This window comes from Geotrypetes seraphini, chromosome 5, assembly GCF_902459505.1.
Source record: "Geotrypetes seraphini chromosome 5, aGeoSer1.1, whole genome shotgun sequence".
Classification (NCBI taxonomy): Eukaryota; Metazoa; Chordata; class Amphibia; order Gymnophiona; family Dermophiidae; genus Geotrypetes; species Geotrypetes seraphini.
This window is the reverse complement of record NC_047088.1, coordinates 187,748,418-187,765,684: the sequence shown is the minus strand read 5'-3', so window position 1 is coordinate 187,765,684 and position 17,267 is coordinate 187,748,418. Positions and strand designations below refer to the sequence as shown.

At 46.2% G+C, this 17,267-nt stretch overlaps 1 protein-coding gene across 9 annotated transcripts in view; it reads left to right on the top strand.

Moving 5' to 3' along the window:
* The window catches only part of DUSP19 (dual specificity phosphatase 19), a 36,766-nt gene extending 35,037 nt beyond the window's left edge, over positions 1-1,729 (top strand). For all 9 annotated transcript variants that reach the window (XM_033944816.1, XM_033944813.1, XM_033944809.1 and 6 more), the window contains one exon: positions 507-1,729. In XM_033944816.1, coding sequence (XP_033800707.1) covers positions 507-701 — 195 coding nt within the window. In that variant the 3' untranslated portion in view covers positions 702-1,729. The remainder of the gene's footprint in view (positions 1-506) is intronic.
* Positions 1,730-17,267: the final 15,538 nt, after the last annotated feature.

Genomic DNA, 17,267 nt, shown 5'->3' with positions numbered 1-17,267 from the left:
CACATGGGAAGCAGTGTATGCAAATTAATTTCATGATATTTATTGGAATCCTGAAAACTTGACTGACAAGGGGGTACTCCAGGACCGACTTGGGAAACACTGCCCTTCAAAGGTTCTCTGCCTAGTCCTTTGGACAATAACAGCCTGTAAGGTGTTCAGGATATCTACAATGAATATACATGATAAATTTGTATATACTACCTCCATTGTAAGCAAATCTTATTTCATGTATATTCATTGTGGGTATCATAAAAGCCTGACTAGCTAGGTGTGTCCCAAGGACTTTAAGAACTGTTCTAGAATGAAGAATGCCTTCCTTTGACTCTATTTTAGTTAGCTATTTTGTATATTTAGTTAGCTTTTTTTTTTTTTTTTTAAATATGCTACTGCAAGAAGTCCTTAGTTGCCGGCATTTCAGTTACTTACTAAGATATTTTTTAAGAACAGCTAGAAACAATTTGCATATGGTTGTCTGGTAAAATGACTGCTATGTTTTTCTCTTTAAGGATGGTGTGGTACTTGTTCACTGCAATGCAGGGGTTTCTCGTGCAGCTTCAGTTGTCATTGGTTTCTTGATGCACACAGAAGAATTTAGTTTTGCTGAAGCTTTTTCCTTAGTGAAAAATGCAAGACCTGCTATCTGTCCAAATCCTGGCTTTATGGAGCAACTCTGCAAGTATCAGCAATGCAACAAAAGCTAAGCAGATGGAAGCACCAAATAACTTTATCAGAGCTTAGTGCAATCTTATGCTCTTAGAATTTTGTGTAACACCTTGATTCAAAAGTGCCTGATATTCTTAAAAACTGGTTTCAGGTTGTTTTAATTTTCCTGTAAAAAGCATCACATTTAATCAGTCCTTTTAAATATCATTTTTAAGTCTGCACATTGAAAGCAGTTCCTATTCTGAGTCACAGATAGTGATGCCCTCTTCCCCCACCCTCAATGAAGGTTTGTATCTGCTAACACCAGTCTTTACAACTTTCCAAAATGTAAAATTTAAGTTACTGTTTATCTGGAATTGAATTTACGTTGGTTGCTTTCCTAATCTGAGTGCAAGGTAGGTTGGCTGCAGGTATGCTGTAAGTATGGTGTTCAGTTTAAATTGTGTACACAAGATGACAGAGGATCAGGTGACTTTTCACGCTTATTGTGGCCCCAAACAAGAGAATTTAAACCTGGGCTGCAATCAGCTACCCTAACCCTTATGCTGCTTTCCTACACACACAACAGTCATAGATCTGAAACACAAAAAAAATCTCGTATCTCAAATTAATGGAGAAAGTCTAGCACAATCTTCAGATTGGCGAGATACATCAGTTACTAGCACTGACCCAAATGTGTTGATCTGAGTTGATCAGTCTCCTTCCAGAACAAGATATCATGTTTGTCTCTCCCATTTTAGAAGTGAAATCAAGGAAGGAGCTCTTACTTCAGTCTTGAAGACAACTTTCTGCTTTTCTCTCTTGGGTACTATACCACCCCTCTGGCAGACACATAGCAACAGTACAGTGTTCCTAGCGATGCATAGAACAAAATTGTACCATGTATGCATTTAGGTGTTCTTATTCTGTGAAATGTAATTGTGTTTATAATGGGGGGTTTTATATTCTTTTTCAAAATGTATTTTGAAAATCTGTGAAGACTTAAATGATTTTTGTTGCTCTAAACAGGAAGGTCAACATTACATTTATTTGGAAGTACACAATAAATCACTTTATGTTAATTTAATATTGTATAGATTTCTAATTGTTTCTAGTAATAGCCATTATGAGATTACTACTCCATAGCTGGAGCTCGTCTATGAAATGCCTTCTATGGTGATGGGTCCTTGAGGAGATTTTGGCATACTTATGTGGATAGGGGTAAAAACTAGGCCTTAGGCATTGCATGCACATGTGAAGAGTCGGAAATTGGACAGGTTTGGGGGGCATTGTAGGTATCTTTACAGCCTGTCTTTTTTTTTAATTTGCCCTGGATACTACTACACAGCAGCTAGGATAGTTATCTGTCAATGTCCATTGTCAAGATCACAATTGTTCATGAAAGTTCAAAAGTAGACCCAGAAGTAATGCTTTCTGCTATTAGGTAATAGAGCACAGTTACTTACCGTAACAGGTGTTATCCAGGGACAGCAGGCAGATATTCTTAACGCATGGGTGACGTCACTGACGGAGCCCCGGTACGGACACTTTTAACTAGAAAGTTCTAGTTGGCCGCACCGCGCATGCGCGAGTGCCTTCCTGCCCGACGGAGGAGTGCGTGGTCCCCAGTTAAGATAAGCCAGCTAAGAAGCCAACCCGGGGAGGTGGGTGGGACGTAAGAATATCTGCCTGCTGTCCCTGGATAACACCTGTTACGGTAAGTAACTGTGCTTTATCCCAGGACAAGCAGGCAGCATATTCTTAACGTATGGGTGACCTCTAAGCGAACAGAGAGGGAGGAGGGATGGTTGGCCATTAGGAAAATAAATTATGTAACACAGATTGGCCGAAGTGTCCATCCCGTCTGGAGAAGGTATCCAGACAGTAGTGAGTAGTGAACATGTGAACTGAGGACCAAGTGGCAGCCTTGCAGATTTCCTCGATGGGTGTGGAACGGAGGAAAGCCACAGAAGCCGCCATAGCTCTGACCCTGTGGGCTGTGACAGCACCTTCCAGTGAGAGACCGGCCCGAGCATAACAGAACGCAATGCAGGCAGCAAGCCAGTTGGAAAGCGTCCGTTTAGAGACAGGACGACCTAGACGGTTAGGGTCGAAGGACAGAAAGAGCTGAGGGGACGAGCGGTGAGCCCTGGTACGGTCAAGGTAGTATGCAAGGGCACGCTTACAGTCCAGCGCGTGCAACGCCTGTTCCCCAGGATGAGAATGGGGCTTAAGGAAAAAGACAGGCAACACAATGGACTGGTTGAGGTGGAAGTCCGAGACCACCTTGGGAAGGAATTTAGGATGGGAACGCAGAACCACCTTGTCATGGTGAAAAACAGTGAAAGGTGGGTCGGCAACCAGTGCATGCAGCTCACTAACCCTCCTGGCAGAGGTGATGGCAATGAGGAAAAGCACCTTCCATGTAAGAAATTTGAGCGAAGTTGTGGCAAGAGGCTCAAAAGGAGGTTTCATGAGGGCGGATAAAACCACATTCAGGTCCCAGACGACTGGAGGAGGCTTCAGAGGTGGTTTGACATTGAAGAGGCCTCTCATGAACCGGGAAACCAGGGGATGAGCCGTGAGAGGTTTTCCGAGGATAGGATCATGAAACGCAGTGATGGCACTGAGGTGGACTCTGATTGAGGTAGACTTGAGGCCAGCGTCGGACAGAGAGAGCAAATAGACTAGTACAGTTTCCACCGCCAATGAGGTGGGATCGTGGTGATGTAGTATACACCAAGAGGAGAACCGGGTCCACTTTTGATGGTAACATTGGAGGGTGGCCAGTTTCCTGGAGGCATTCAAAATACGACGGACAGGCTGAGACAGGTGGAAGGCTGGACAGGTTGGAGAGGTCAGGCCGAGAGAAACCAAGCTGTCAGGTGGAGCGAGGACAGATTGGGATGCAGTAGAGACTGATGTTGCTGTGTAAGTAGAGTAGGAAACACAAGGAGAGGAATGGGCTCCCTGGAGCTGAGCAGGAGCAGGAGGGAGAACCAGTGTTGGCGAGGCCACCGAGGGGCGATGAGAATCATGGTGGCTCTGTCCCTGCGGAGTTTGAATAACGTCCGCAACATCAGAGGCAGTGGAGGAAAGGCATAGAGGAACCGATCCATCCATTTGAGCAGGAATGCATCCGGGGCCAGACGATGAGGAGAGAAGAGTCTGGAACAGAAATGGGGCAGCTGATGGTTGTGAGGAGATGCAAAGAGGTCCACCTGAGGAGTGCCCCACCGAGCGAAGATGGAGCGGAGTGTGGGAGGATCCAGGGTCCACTCGTGAGGTTGAAGGATGCGGCTGAGATTGTCGGCCAGGGAGTTCTGTTCGCCCTGGATATAGACAGCCTTGAGGAAGAGACTGTGGGCCGTAGTCCAGATGCGGATGGCCTCCTGAGAGAGGAGGGGAGATCCGGTGCCGCCTTGCTTGTTTATGTAGTACATGGCGACTTGGTTGTCTGTGCACAGGAGAAGAACCTGAGGGTAGAGAAGGTGCTGGAAGGCCTTGAGAGCATAGAACATGGCCCTGAGTTCCAGGAAATTGATGTGATGTTGATGCTCCTGATGGGTCCAGAGTCCCTGAGTGCGAAGATCTCCCAGGTGAGCTCCCCATGCATAGGGGAAGGCATCTGTGGTTATGATCATGGAGTGAGGGGGTAGATGAAAGAGTAGACCCCTGGAAAGATTGGAGGAGTTCAACCACCATTGAAGAGATTGCTGAAGAGACAATGTCACAGAGATGGGATGAGAAAGAGGATCCGTGGTCTATGACCATTGGTTGGCCAGAGTCCACTAAGGTGTCCTGAGGTGGAGCCGCGCCAGAGGGAGCACATGGACCGTCGAGGCCATGTGGCCCAGGAGGACCATCATCTGCCGAGCTGGAATGGAGTGATGAAGGAGCACTTGACGGCAGAGGTGGAGCAGGGTCCGTTGGCGGTCGGAGGGGAGAAACGCCCTCATCAGAGTGGTGTCGAGAACGGCTCCAATGAACTGAAGTCGCTGTGTGGGAAGCAGATGCGACTTGGGGTAGTTGATCTCGAACCCCAGGAGATGGAGGAAGGAGATGGTGTGCTGAGTGGCTTGTAGCACAAGTTGAGACGTAGGTGCTTTCACCAACCAATCGTCCAAGTAGGGGAACACCTGGAGGTTGTGAGATCTGAGAAAGGCCGCCACCACAATAAGGCACTTGGTGAACACCCTGGGCGATGATGCGAGGCCAAAGGGTAGCACTTTGTACTGATAGTGGCGGTGCTGTATCTGAAATCGGAGGTAGCGACGTGAAGTCAGATGGATTGGAATGTGAGTGTAGGCCTCTTTGAGGTCTAGGGAACATAGCCAGTCGTGTTGAGAGAGAAGAGGGTAAAGCGTGGCAAGGGAGAGCATTTTGAACTTTTCCTTGACCAGACACTTGTTGAGGTCCCGGAGATCGAGGATGGGACGGAGGCCTCCTGACTTGGGAACCAGGAAGTAGCGGGAGTAGAATCCCTGACCCCTTTGGTCTGAGGGTACCTCTTCGATGGCGTTGAGAAGAAGGAGGGAGTGGACCTCCCTCAGGAGGAGGGAGGATTGGGAGAAGCGGAAAGCAGACTCTTTGGGAGGACTGTCTGGTGGAAGAGTCTGAAAGTTGAGAGAGTAGCCGTGGCGAATGATGTTGAGGACCCACTGGTCTAATGTGATGACCTCCCAACGGCTGAGGAAAAGTTGGAGGCGTCCTCCGATAGGCTGAAGAAGAGGCAATGATGGTGGGAGACTGGCCATGCCCTGGAGAAAAGAGTCAAAAGGGTTAAGATGGTTTTAATGGAGGGAGAGGCTTGGCAGGTTGGTGAGACTGGGAGCGAGCCTGAGATTGATGCTGGTGACGAGGTCGGCGAGGTTGCTGAGGTGGCGGGTTGAGAGGTCTGGCCGAGAACCTGCGCTGGTAGGAAGACTGCTGTCTGAAGGGGCGAGCAGGCGGAGTCTTCTTTTTAGGTTTCACCAGAGTATCCCACCTGGTCTCGTGTGCCGAGAGTTTCTGGGTTGTTGAGTCCAGGGACTCCCCGAAGAGTTCGTCACCAAGACAAGGTGCGTTAGCCAGGCGGTCTTGGTGGTTGATGTCGAGGTCAGAAACCCTCAGCCAGGCCAGACGCCGCATGGCAACAGCCATGGCAGATGCTCGAGAGGTCAGCTCAAACGAGTCATAAATGGAGCGTTCCATGAATTTCCGGAGTTGGAGCAGACTGAAAATTTGCTGTTGGAAGAGGGGGACCTTACGTTCAGGAATGTATTTTTGTAAGGAGGAGAGTTGTTGCACCAGATGCTTCATGTAGAAGGAGAAGTGAAAGGTGTAATTATTTGCCCTGTTGGCCAGCATCGCATTCTGGAAAAGGCGCTTGCCAAACTTATCCATAGTTTTCCCCTCTCTGCCAGGAGGGGTGGAGGCATAGACACTGGAGCCCAGAGTTTTCTTTAAGGTGGACTCCACCAGGAGAGATTCATGGGGCAATTGAGGCTTGTCAAACCCTGGGATCGGAATGACTCGGTATAAGCTATCCAGTTTGCGAGGGGCCCCGGGGACAGTGAGGGGGTTCTCCCAGTTTTTATAAAAAGTTTCCCGTAGGATGTCGTGGACGGGTAACTTAAGAAATTCCTTGGGAGGTTGCTCAAAGTCTAGGGCATCGAGAAAAGCCTGGGACTTTTTAGAGTCGGACTCTAAGGGAATGGAAAGAGCTGTCGACATCTCCCTGAGGAATTTGGTGAAAGAGGACTGTTCGGGTTTTGAACCGGTATCAGCCACCGAGGGTTCCTCGTCTGTCAACGAAGCGTCTTCCTCGGTACCGTGCGGGGATTCTTCCCATAAGTCCGGGTCCCTGATGTCGGGGTGCGCACGGCGGGACATCGGTGTAGAGGGCTCGGAATGGCGGGTCTTGGAGAGAGTCTTGCCGGAGCGTACCGAGGCGGTACCGGGAGAGGAAGACCGGTGCCGTGCCTGGTACCGGGAAGGGTTGGTATCAGAGCGGGCCTGCACCGTAGGCTGGGAACGGTGTGGTTCAGCCGAGAGCACCGGCATGGAAGTGTTAAGCGGTACCGAGGGGGGTCGACAACAATGGGATCGTGCGAGGCTCGGACCGGTCCGGTACCGGAAGGTGTGGGGCTAACATCGCCGGCAACAGTTGCTGGAGTTGCTGCTGCAGCTGTTCTTGCAATTGGGCTTGGAGTATGGCCGCGATGCGGTCGTCCAGGGGAGGCACCGGTACCGCTTTTTTCTTCTTCGGTACCATAGGTGCCGCTCCGGCGATGAGGAGGCCGATGACGAGGCACTCACCGATATTGGAGCGGAGCGTTTGCGGGGTCGGTGCGGTGCCGGGAGGGTGCTCAAGGGAAGTGGAAGGCTTCTTAGCCTGCTTACCTGGGGCCAGCGACCCCGAAGGAGGATCCGGCGTCGTCGAAGTAGTCTGTGTCGACTTTTGAGGTGCCATCGATGTCGCGGCAGATTCCATGGCAGATCCGGTACCGAAAAGAATATTTTGCTGGATCTGCCTATTTTTCAATGTGCGCTTTTTAAGAGTAGCACAGCGGGTGCAGGTGTCAGCCCGATGCTCCGGACCCAAGCACTGCAGGCACCAATTGTGCGGGTCGGTGAGAGAGATCGGGCGTGCACACCGCTGGCACTTCTTAAAGCCCGGTTGAGGGGGCATGAAGGGAAACACGGCCTCCGCAAAATCGAAGCCGGAGGCCTGTATGGTGGCAACAGGCCCCGCCGGGGCCGGCCTGAAAAAATAAAGAAAAGTCGATGAGTTTTTTTTTGAAAATAAAAGTAAAGTAAACTGAAGGGAAAAAATAGAAGAAAAACGAAAATTTACGCGAGCGGGAAGGCAGAAACTGATTTTTTCAACGGCCATTGAAAACACATGCGTCTTCTTCGCTCCGCGGAAACGAAGAAACTGGGGACCACGCACTCCTCCGTCGGGCGGGAAGGCACTCGCGCATGCGCGGTGCGGCCAACTAGAACTTTCTAGTTAAAAAGGTCCGTACCGGGGCTCCGTCGGTGACGTCACCCATGCGTTAAGAATATGCTGCCTGCTTGTCCTGGGATAATGCTAAGTTTTGTTCAGAAAATGTATTGCTGTTTTCCTCACATGCTAATGAATTAGCATGTATTCCTTATCTTCTTCAGCATGTTTGTCCAAGTTTAGGATGGAGAACTGTGGACCAGCCTTGTGTGCATAATCTTTTTTGTTTGTTTGGCTTTTGAAAGAGCAGCCTGATTCTTAGTGCATAGCTTGTGGCCAAAGAGCTTTTTTTTTTTTTAATACAGCATTTATTAAAAATCATTTTGTGAGGCTAGTTCAAAATCCCAAAGATTGGGGAACTGTAAACTGAGTGATTTCTAACGGTAATTCCTTTAATAGCAGTTGGTTGATCATTTCTCTGTTTCTGTGCTGGTTTATTGCTCCTTTTCTCCTAGTTTTATCCTCGACTTGTTTGTTAGTCTGTGTATGTATATATTGTAACCTGCATAGATAATGTGATATGTGGGGTATATCTTGTCACAGGCACTCCAAGATGAAGACTGGCTTGAGGGTGCAAGTGGCAATTTTCCCAGTGACCGCTAGGGGTGCACCAGGTATCAGAGGCAGAAACACCAGCATTGCAAAAGTTCATCACGTGAAACAAAATAAAGTTTATTGTGAGGCAAATAAACTTCAGAAAGATATGTGACTTTTCAATAGCATTCAAACGGTGCAAAAATGGAAAAAAAGAGAAAACAGTTCACAAACTGAGAATTGAAAAATTACAGGGTTTCTTTCACAACACAATAAGACAAATTGCTTCAAATAGTTGGTCAGAATGGCAGTAAGCCTTGATTCAGCCTTGAACTTGTCTTCAGGCTTTCAGCACAATGTGTGCTCAGCACAGAGGAAAAAGAAAATAAAAAAAGTTCAAAATTCAGCATTCACAAAAGATAAGTTCCATTCAAAGTTTTTTAGTTCCTCTGTAAGTCCTGCAGGCTTGATGTAATGTTAGCTAAAACAGGTAGTAAAGCACAACAGCAAAAGAAAACAAATGTTCAGTTCCGAGTGCTGGGGCAGCAACATCTAGATTAGTGCACTCACCCCCCCCCCCCCCAATACTCTCAGGTCAAAAAGAAAATAAGTCTGTGCATTTTTGCAGATGATACCAAGATTTGTAACAGAGTAGACACCGAAGAGGGAGTGGAAAATATGAAAAAGGATCTGCAAAAGTTAGAGGAATAGTCTAATGCCTGGCAACTAAAATTCAATGCAAAGAAATGCAGAGTAATGCATTTGGGGATTAATAATCAGAAGGAACCGTATATGCTGGGAGGTGAGAAGCTGATATGCACGGACGGGGAGAGGGACCTTGGGGTGATAGTGTCTGAAGATCTAAAGGCGAAAAAACAGTGTGACAAGGCAGTGGCTTCTGCCAGAAGGATGCTGGGCTGTATAAAGAGAGGCGTAGCCAGTAGAAGGAAGAAGGTGTTGATGCCCCTGTACAGGTCATTGGTAAGGCCCCACTTGGAGTATTGTGTTCAGTTTTGGAGACCGTAACTGGCGAAGGACGTAAGAAGACTTGAAGCGGTCCAGAGGAGGGCGACGAAAATGATAGGAGGCCTGCGCCAGAAGACATATGAGGAGAGACTGGAAGCCCTGAATATGTATATCCTAGAGGAAAGGAGGGACAGGGGAGATATGATTCAGATGTTCAAATACTTGAAGGGTATTAACGTAGAACATATTCTTTTCCAGAGAAAGGAAAATGGTAAAACCAGAGGACATAATCTGAGGTTGAGGGGTGGTAGATTCAAAGGCAATGTTAGGAAATTCTACTTTACGGACAAGGTGGTGGACTGGAAGACGCTCCCGAGAGAGGTGGTGGAGAGTAAAACTGACTGAGTTCAAAGAAGCGTGGGATGAACACAGAGGATCTAGAATCAGAAAATAATATTAAAAATTGAACTAAGGCCAGTACTGGGCAGATTTGCACGGTCTGTGTCTGTATATGGCCATTTGGTGGAGGATGGGCTGGGGAGGGCTTCAATGGCTGGGAGGGTGAAGATGGGCTGGAGTAGGTTCTAATAGAGATTTCGACAGTAGGAACCCAAGCACAGTACCGGGTAGAGCTTTGGATTCTTGCCCAGAAATAGCTAAGAAGAAAAAATTAAAAAATTTAAATTGAATCAAGTTGGGCAGACTGGATGGACCATTCGGGTCTTTATCTGCCATCATCTACTATGTTACTATAAAACAAGCAAGCAATCAGTTATTTAGGCACAAAGTGGTAGTTCTTAATCTTGGCAGGAAAATACCATATTTCCCCAAATATAGGCCGTGGCCTATACTTGGGTTTTACAAACCCGTGTATGGGGCGTGACTTAGTTATATGGGGTGGCCTATATAAAAATTTTTAATCATAATTCCATCCCCGGTACTTTTTTAGGAGTCTGGCAGACAGTGAATCTCCAGTAGTGCAGGGCAGCCGCAATCTGTTCGGCATCCGGCCTGCCCCGCACCGCTTGCTGAGTGACTGTCAGTTCTCACGAGTCTCGCGAGAGCCGACATCAGCCATTCAGCGGGTGGTGCGGGGGCAGGTCAGAGATCGCGGCTGCCCTGCACCACTGGAAATTCGCCATCCAGGGGGGCTCCAAAAAAGTTACGTGGGGTGGGGAGATTTTAAAAGGCAGGGGAGATATCGGAAGATAAGCTGTGGCTAATACCATGGGGCGGCTTATCTTCCAGTTTTTAAACATAGGCCGCCCTTTTCTGTGGCCTATACATGGGTACAGCCTATGCAGATGGGCAGCCTATATGCAGGGAAATACGGTAGTCAACTTCTTAGGACAGACACTATGCACTCTGGTTACCAGCATAAGTAAAAAAACAATAGCAAAACTTTATTTCAATCTCCAACAGTAAGAACGGCTTTTCATTTGTCTTTAACAACCAACATATGTCCATATCCTGGAGGCTGCTATTATATAAACTCTCCAGGAAAATACCACTTCCAAAAGTGAACATAATTACAGCTCTCTCTCTCTGTATTTGCAGGGGTTAGGTGCAGAGCCGGCCTGCAAATTGCGAAAAATCACGAATACGTTTTTCAGCCGACTCTGACCCACCCCCCTTCTTCCCCGGATCTTACCTGGTGGTCTAGCAGTGACGCGGGGCAGGAGCGATCTTCCAATGCTCCTGCCTCGTCCAGAGCTGTCATCAAAATGGCTGTCGTGAGTTCCCGTTGTAGTCTCGAGACTACAACAGGATTTCTATATGATGCTGAACTCAGAGAAATTTGTTGTTATTATCAAAGTAATTGAAAAGGATTGTTTAATAATTTTGGATGTTTTTATTGCAAGTTGCCTAGGTTTTAGGTGAATCATAAATAAATGTGAGAGCAGTTCCTTTTTTATATCACAGAAATAAGAATGAGATATTTAGGAATCCTAATCAATACTGACCCCCAAAGTTTACATAGCTATGCTACAAATAGTTCAAGAGGAACTGGAGCATCAGAGCAATTTAACAATTTCATGGCTGGAATACATAGCCCTACTTAGGATGGCAATAACCATAATCTTTGGAAATCATTGCCAAAAGTTGAGCCAAAAGTTCAAGTATATTGTATTTGATATACTTCCTAAGTACCTTGTCTATCTAGCCCACTATTCTGCTTCTAACAATGGCAAAGCCAGGTAACAATTCAGGTACCTTAAGGCTTCTGGGAAATATTACACCTATGACCTTTAAGGTGATGTCCTTGTAGACAGACAATATCTCCAAAACCTTTGGCTTATTTACATGTTGTAGGATCACTATTCAGAGTAACACAAACTGTACAGACAAGCAAGCTGCTGCAGCCTGAATCTTCAAAAGGAAATCGCACAAGGCCAGTGTTGAACATACTGGAGCCCAGGGCAGAAATTAAGGAGGACCCCCTGATCTCCCTGCTCTCTTTCCACAATCTCTCCACCTTCCATTATTACTACACACAACAACTTTTACATGCACAAACCACAGACAGATCCATTTGAATAAGCGTTTACAAATTAGAAATAGGAAGACCAAAATTGAATTGAGAATCCCAAGAAGTTAACCTAGACAAGTACTACAACACTGGAGAAATAAAGCCAGAAATGCACTTCCTTTTGTACTGAACACAATCAGTAGTGTAGGTCCAGTTATGTCCCCCCTCCACTTTGGTGTCAGCCCCCCCCCTCCCCACCCCCAAAATTAACTGTTTTCCTTGCTGTGGCTGGCAGGGATACCCAATCTTCACCAGCTGATGATCTCTTTCTTTGATCTGGTACCCAGAATTTGCCAAGCTGCTGCCACTTATGTTCTGTTTTCTCATGCAAGAGGAGAGGGAGAGTGGCAGAAACTCAGGGACACTACCACCATCTTGCTCTCCCCTCTGTTCGTGTCATTTTTTTCCTCCAATCCCCCCTTTCCATCCCCAGTCTGGCATGCCCTCCTCCCTTTCAAACTCCCCTCCCTCTTTTACAGGCCACTTAAAACAGCTCTAGGGGAGCCCTATGGTCCAGTATCTCTTCCTCCTCTCTCACCTTCCCAGTCTGTCTTGAATGCATTTCTCTTCATATGAGGCTGCAGCCATAACAGTAAGTCTTATATGCTGCCTCTGAGCTTCTGTTGTGTTCTGCCCCCTTCTGATGCAACTTCCTGTTAGAGAATGACACGGGGACAAAGCTTAGCCCTGCGCACACAGGCTCTGTTCCCATCCCTGCCCCGTCCCCATGGACTCTAGCCTCATTTGCACAGGCTTCAAGTTGTACTTATGATTTTATATTTAAATCTTTTTAATAAAGTATAAAAAATGACAATATTCTGTACAACTGTTTACACATTGCAAATACAGCCTTCTATTTTGACCTGGTTTTGGTATAATCTTCCCAAAGATTCAGTTGCCTATGTTTTTACTTGACTCGGGAAGGTAACTGGATTGTCTTTCAGGACTGGGTGTAGAAGAGAGCTTAAACTGTGTAGTGGATGAACAGGAAAATGTCTATTAAAAAGGTTGCAAATGCTCTGTGATGCCAACGATAATCTGTTATAGTAACAGTAAGATGCTTAAGCAGCTGGGCACATGATGGAGGGACATTACAGATGACAGGAGTCTGCTCAGCAGACAAGACTTTTGTTGCCACATCAAATGCAAACAAAACACTTTAACAGTAGTTCTTTTAAATCCACAAGCAGCTTCTGTAGTTTTTTTTCTAAATCATTGAATTAATCATTGAATTAAATTGCCAGTTGTCATTCTCTAGTTCCTGTTTTCCACATGGGTGGAATGCAGCATAAGGAAAGCTTATGCTGCCATGACTGCAACTCCATATGAAGAGAAATGTGTTAAATGTGTTAAAGGTAGACCTGGAAGGTTAGGGGAAAGAAATGCTGGATCACAAGGGCCTTCTGGAGCAGTGGGGCTCAGTGCAACTGCCTTGTTTGCCATGCTCCCCCAATTTCAAAGCAGACTTAAGTTTTGGGCTTCAGTTTTTGTCTGGTGTTGATCAGCCTTATGACTGGGCAAGTCACTCAATCCTTCATTGCCCCAGGTACGTGATAGATTGTGAGCTCACCAGGACAGACAGGGACAAATGACCAAGTACTTGAATGTAAACCACTAGACAATTAGGCCCTGATTCTGTATAAAGGATGCCTAAGTCCCGCCTAAAGTGATGCAGGACTTGTGTCCTAATTAAGTGGTTAATAAGCAATTTAAGGGTCTTAATGAGCGATAATTGGCACTTGGATGTCCAAAGGCTATAGACGTGAGTTTGGAGACACGTCCACAATTTGTCAAAACTTGCTAATAATATATAAACAAAATACAGTACAATAAGGACATAGATAGGTTTTTTGGTATTAAATTGGAAGGCACAACACTAATGGCGCACAGCCATTCGGTGCACCATCTAAGGCACCTCAGCGAGCACCTTTGTGAAGTGACAAAGAAGCGACCGAACTACCACAATTTCAACCTCCACCTAACCAACCTACAACCTACAGTTTGGTCTCATACAATCACACTACCAGACACGCTTACTCTCAAAATGTTAACTACACCACAAAAACACACACAAGCTATCTTACTGATTGCCCTGATCCTAGCTAACTGGAAGGCAACAGCAAACAATATCTTCCCAATACCAGCTATATCAAATACTAATGGAATTCTCTACCCACCCAGATGAATCATAACAGAAACACAAACTACCAGACCTACATCTACCACCCCAAAACACAAATAACAAGAAGAAGACCGACTAACCCCTACAAGACCAAAACGCACTCTCACCAAAGATCGCTCATCTACAACTCACAGTGAACCAACAAACTACATCAATCTCACGTAATTCTCCTAGCTAAAAAGCCTTTCTGAAGCAGTGGAGTGGTGGGGCTGAGGCTGGATGCTATATGAAATAGAACTGAGGTATCCAGGCTTGCTGTTTTTGGAGCCTTAATATTGAGGCTTTGAATATAACTGCGAGATAAACCAACTATTGGGTACTTAAACATAAAAGCCATAGGCCCAAAAACAGAACATAAAAAAATGGATAGAAAAGGAAAAATTACACTGCCTCTTTCTCACTGAAACCTGGCTTACTTCTGAAACAGACCACAGAATAACAGAAGTTTGCCCTAAAGGATACAAAATGATAGTGATCTGCAGAGAAAACAAAAGAGGAGGAGGAATTACCAACATAGCCAAAAACACCATCGACCTAAAAATACAAGACAAAATTACTACCCCATACATGGACTTACTAGCCTGCCAACTCAGGCACCCTAAACTGCATACTTTGCTACATAACACCAGGAAACTGGAACACAACAAACCCAAAATTCGAAGAGTTTATCTACCGAAACTCATTACCGACAACTTAATCCTAGGACACCTAAACCTCCACCTCGAAAACCAAGCCTCCAAACAAGTTGAAATCTTACTATCTTACCTTGAGGCCTTAACATACAAGATATTAAACCCTCAAACCACTCATGAAAAAGGTCACCAACTCGACATTGCAGCCTGCATGACCCAACAACCCACACAACCAGAAATTCACACATCAAATGGAAACTGCTATCGCTCCCTCTGGTCAGATCACTATACATACTCCTTCAATATCACCTGGGCCAACAACAAAAGCAAACCAAACACACAAAAAAATAACCTACATTTCACGTAAGCATATCCACCCCACCATATTCTGGATGAAAACAGACACCATAATCCAAGACTATAACCCCCAAAACTTCATCTCACAATGGAACCAGCTAAGTGCAGCAACCCTAGATGAGCTAGCTCCAGAAAAGACCAAAACCAGAATCCATAGAAAATCTTACAAATGGTTTGACAATGAACTACTACTAAAAAGAATGCAGACTAGAAAAAAAATGGAGGAAAAGCAGTCAAGACTCCAGGACAAAACAAACTTCATCCTACTCAAAAATAACAAAACCACAACCGTAACAAACCTTGTCATAAACTCTACAACATACCACATCCAACCCACTTTAAAACTCCTGGGAGTGCTAATAGACAGAGGCTGTACAATGCAGCCACAAATCAACAAAACAATAAAAAAAATCATTCGCAGTCATGAGAAACCTGAGGCAAGCCAGAAAATTATTTGACAGAAAACAATTCCAACTCTTGGTGCAATCCGTAATCCTAGGTCTCATAGACTACTGCAACATACTATATTTCTCCTGCACAGCAACCATGATAAAACAACTACAAGCAATACAAAACACAGCCCTAAGACTGGTCTACTCACTGAAGAAATTCGACCACATCACAGAGGCATACCATGACTCCCAATACAAGCAAGAGTACACTTCAAATTTTACTGCCTACTATTTAAAGCAATAAACGGAGACAGCCCAACTTATTGGAACAATCAACTAATTCAATCCACCTCAACCAGACATAGGAGAACCCATGCACTATTCACACACCCTCCAACCAAAAACGTCAAAAGATAAAAACTGTACGACAACCTCCTAGCCACTCGAGCTGCAACACTTGACCTCCAACTCTACAACCTCTTGACCTCGACCACAGACTACAAAACCTTCAAAAAAGAAATAAAACCCCTTCTATTCAAAAAACACATAAAACCGAACTAACTCAATCAGAAATGTCCCAAGCATCACCTGCAACTACTCCATATGTACTTCTAATACTATGACAAATCAAATGTAATCCTTAGCAACTTAAAAGAAATGTACAAACTACTCCCTAAATGTCCTGACAAACCACTTGTAATCCGCCTTGAACACAAGGTAATGGCGGAATAGAAATCCCTAATGTAATGTAATGTAAATTGGTTGGATTATTTTTGGGCTTCTTTTTGGCATCAATTGGGCTAGATAATTTTTTACCATCTGGCAACCCTGGATCCTGCTTGTCTGTCTGATTAGAGTCAGTCGAGCAGGGATTGTCTCTTCATGGTAAATGTAATGCACAACATTATAGAAATGACTAGTCTTATAGCCCGTTACATTAACGGGTGCTAGAATATATGTGTGTGTCTGTCTTTATTTCTTTCTCTCTCTCTCCTTAGCTGCTTTCTGTATTTCTGTCTTTGTTTTTCCTTGACTGTCCACCACCACCCCTTGCCTGCTTCCCCTGTCCATTTTCCCTTCCTTTTACCTCCCCTGTGTCCACCACCACTCCTTCACTGCTCTCCTTATCGAGCAGCAGCCCTTCTCCCTTTGTTTTACCTCCTCCCTGTCCAGCAGCACCTCTTTCCTGCTCCCCCTGTCCAGCAGTAGGCCTCCCTGCCTTTTTCTTCCCCCTCCTCCTTCTTATCCTTATGATACACTTACCTTGCTCTGCCCTCCTCCTCCTTCTTATCCCTATGATACACTTACCTTGCTCTGCCCCTGATCAGAGGTTCCCTCCACCGACAGCCGCCTCAAGGCCCACCCAGTTGGAAAAGTTCCCTCAGCCGCATCCCGCACCCCTCCTGACGCGAATTCTTTTTCCGGCCTGACTGTCGCTGCCGAAGATAAATTTAAAGGTAGGACGGGGTGGGACGCTGGACCGGGGTGGTGGACTGAGAGCCAGAAAGCCAGAGAGCCTCTCTCGATCCCCACCTGCATGTAAGGGAGCCTGAGCCGGCAAGACTGCGGGAGAGGAGCCTGCATGGACCGAACAGCCCGGGCCCTGACCATCCACTTCCCCTCCCCCTCCCCAGCTGGAAATCACCTCTAAAAAAAAAAAAAAAAACGACGCCAAGATGGCGATCCAGGGCGTACCCACTGGCAGCTCCTTTCCCTTCCCATGCCTGAAGGCGGCTGCACGGACCGAATAGCCCGGGCCCTGACCATCTGCTTCCCTTTCCCCTCCCCAGCTGGAAATCACCTTCAGAGGCGTAGAAGGTGTCGAGGCAGAAAAAATAAAAAGCCGCCACCGAGATGGTAATTGCAAGTGTTCCGGAGCCGGCAAGCCTGCTGCGAGCTTGTTTAACTTTCCGGCGGCTCCACTCACAATTGCCGCCTGTGTTGGAAGCCTTCTCCGACGCAGGAGCGGCTCGTGAGAGGAGCCGCTGCAGCGTCTTTTAAATTAAAAAGAAACCGGCCGGTAGAGCCGTATTGCGCGAGGTAC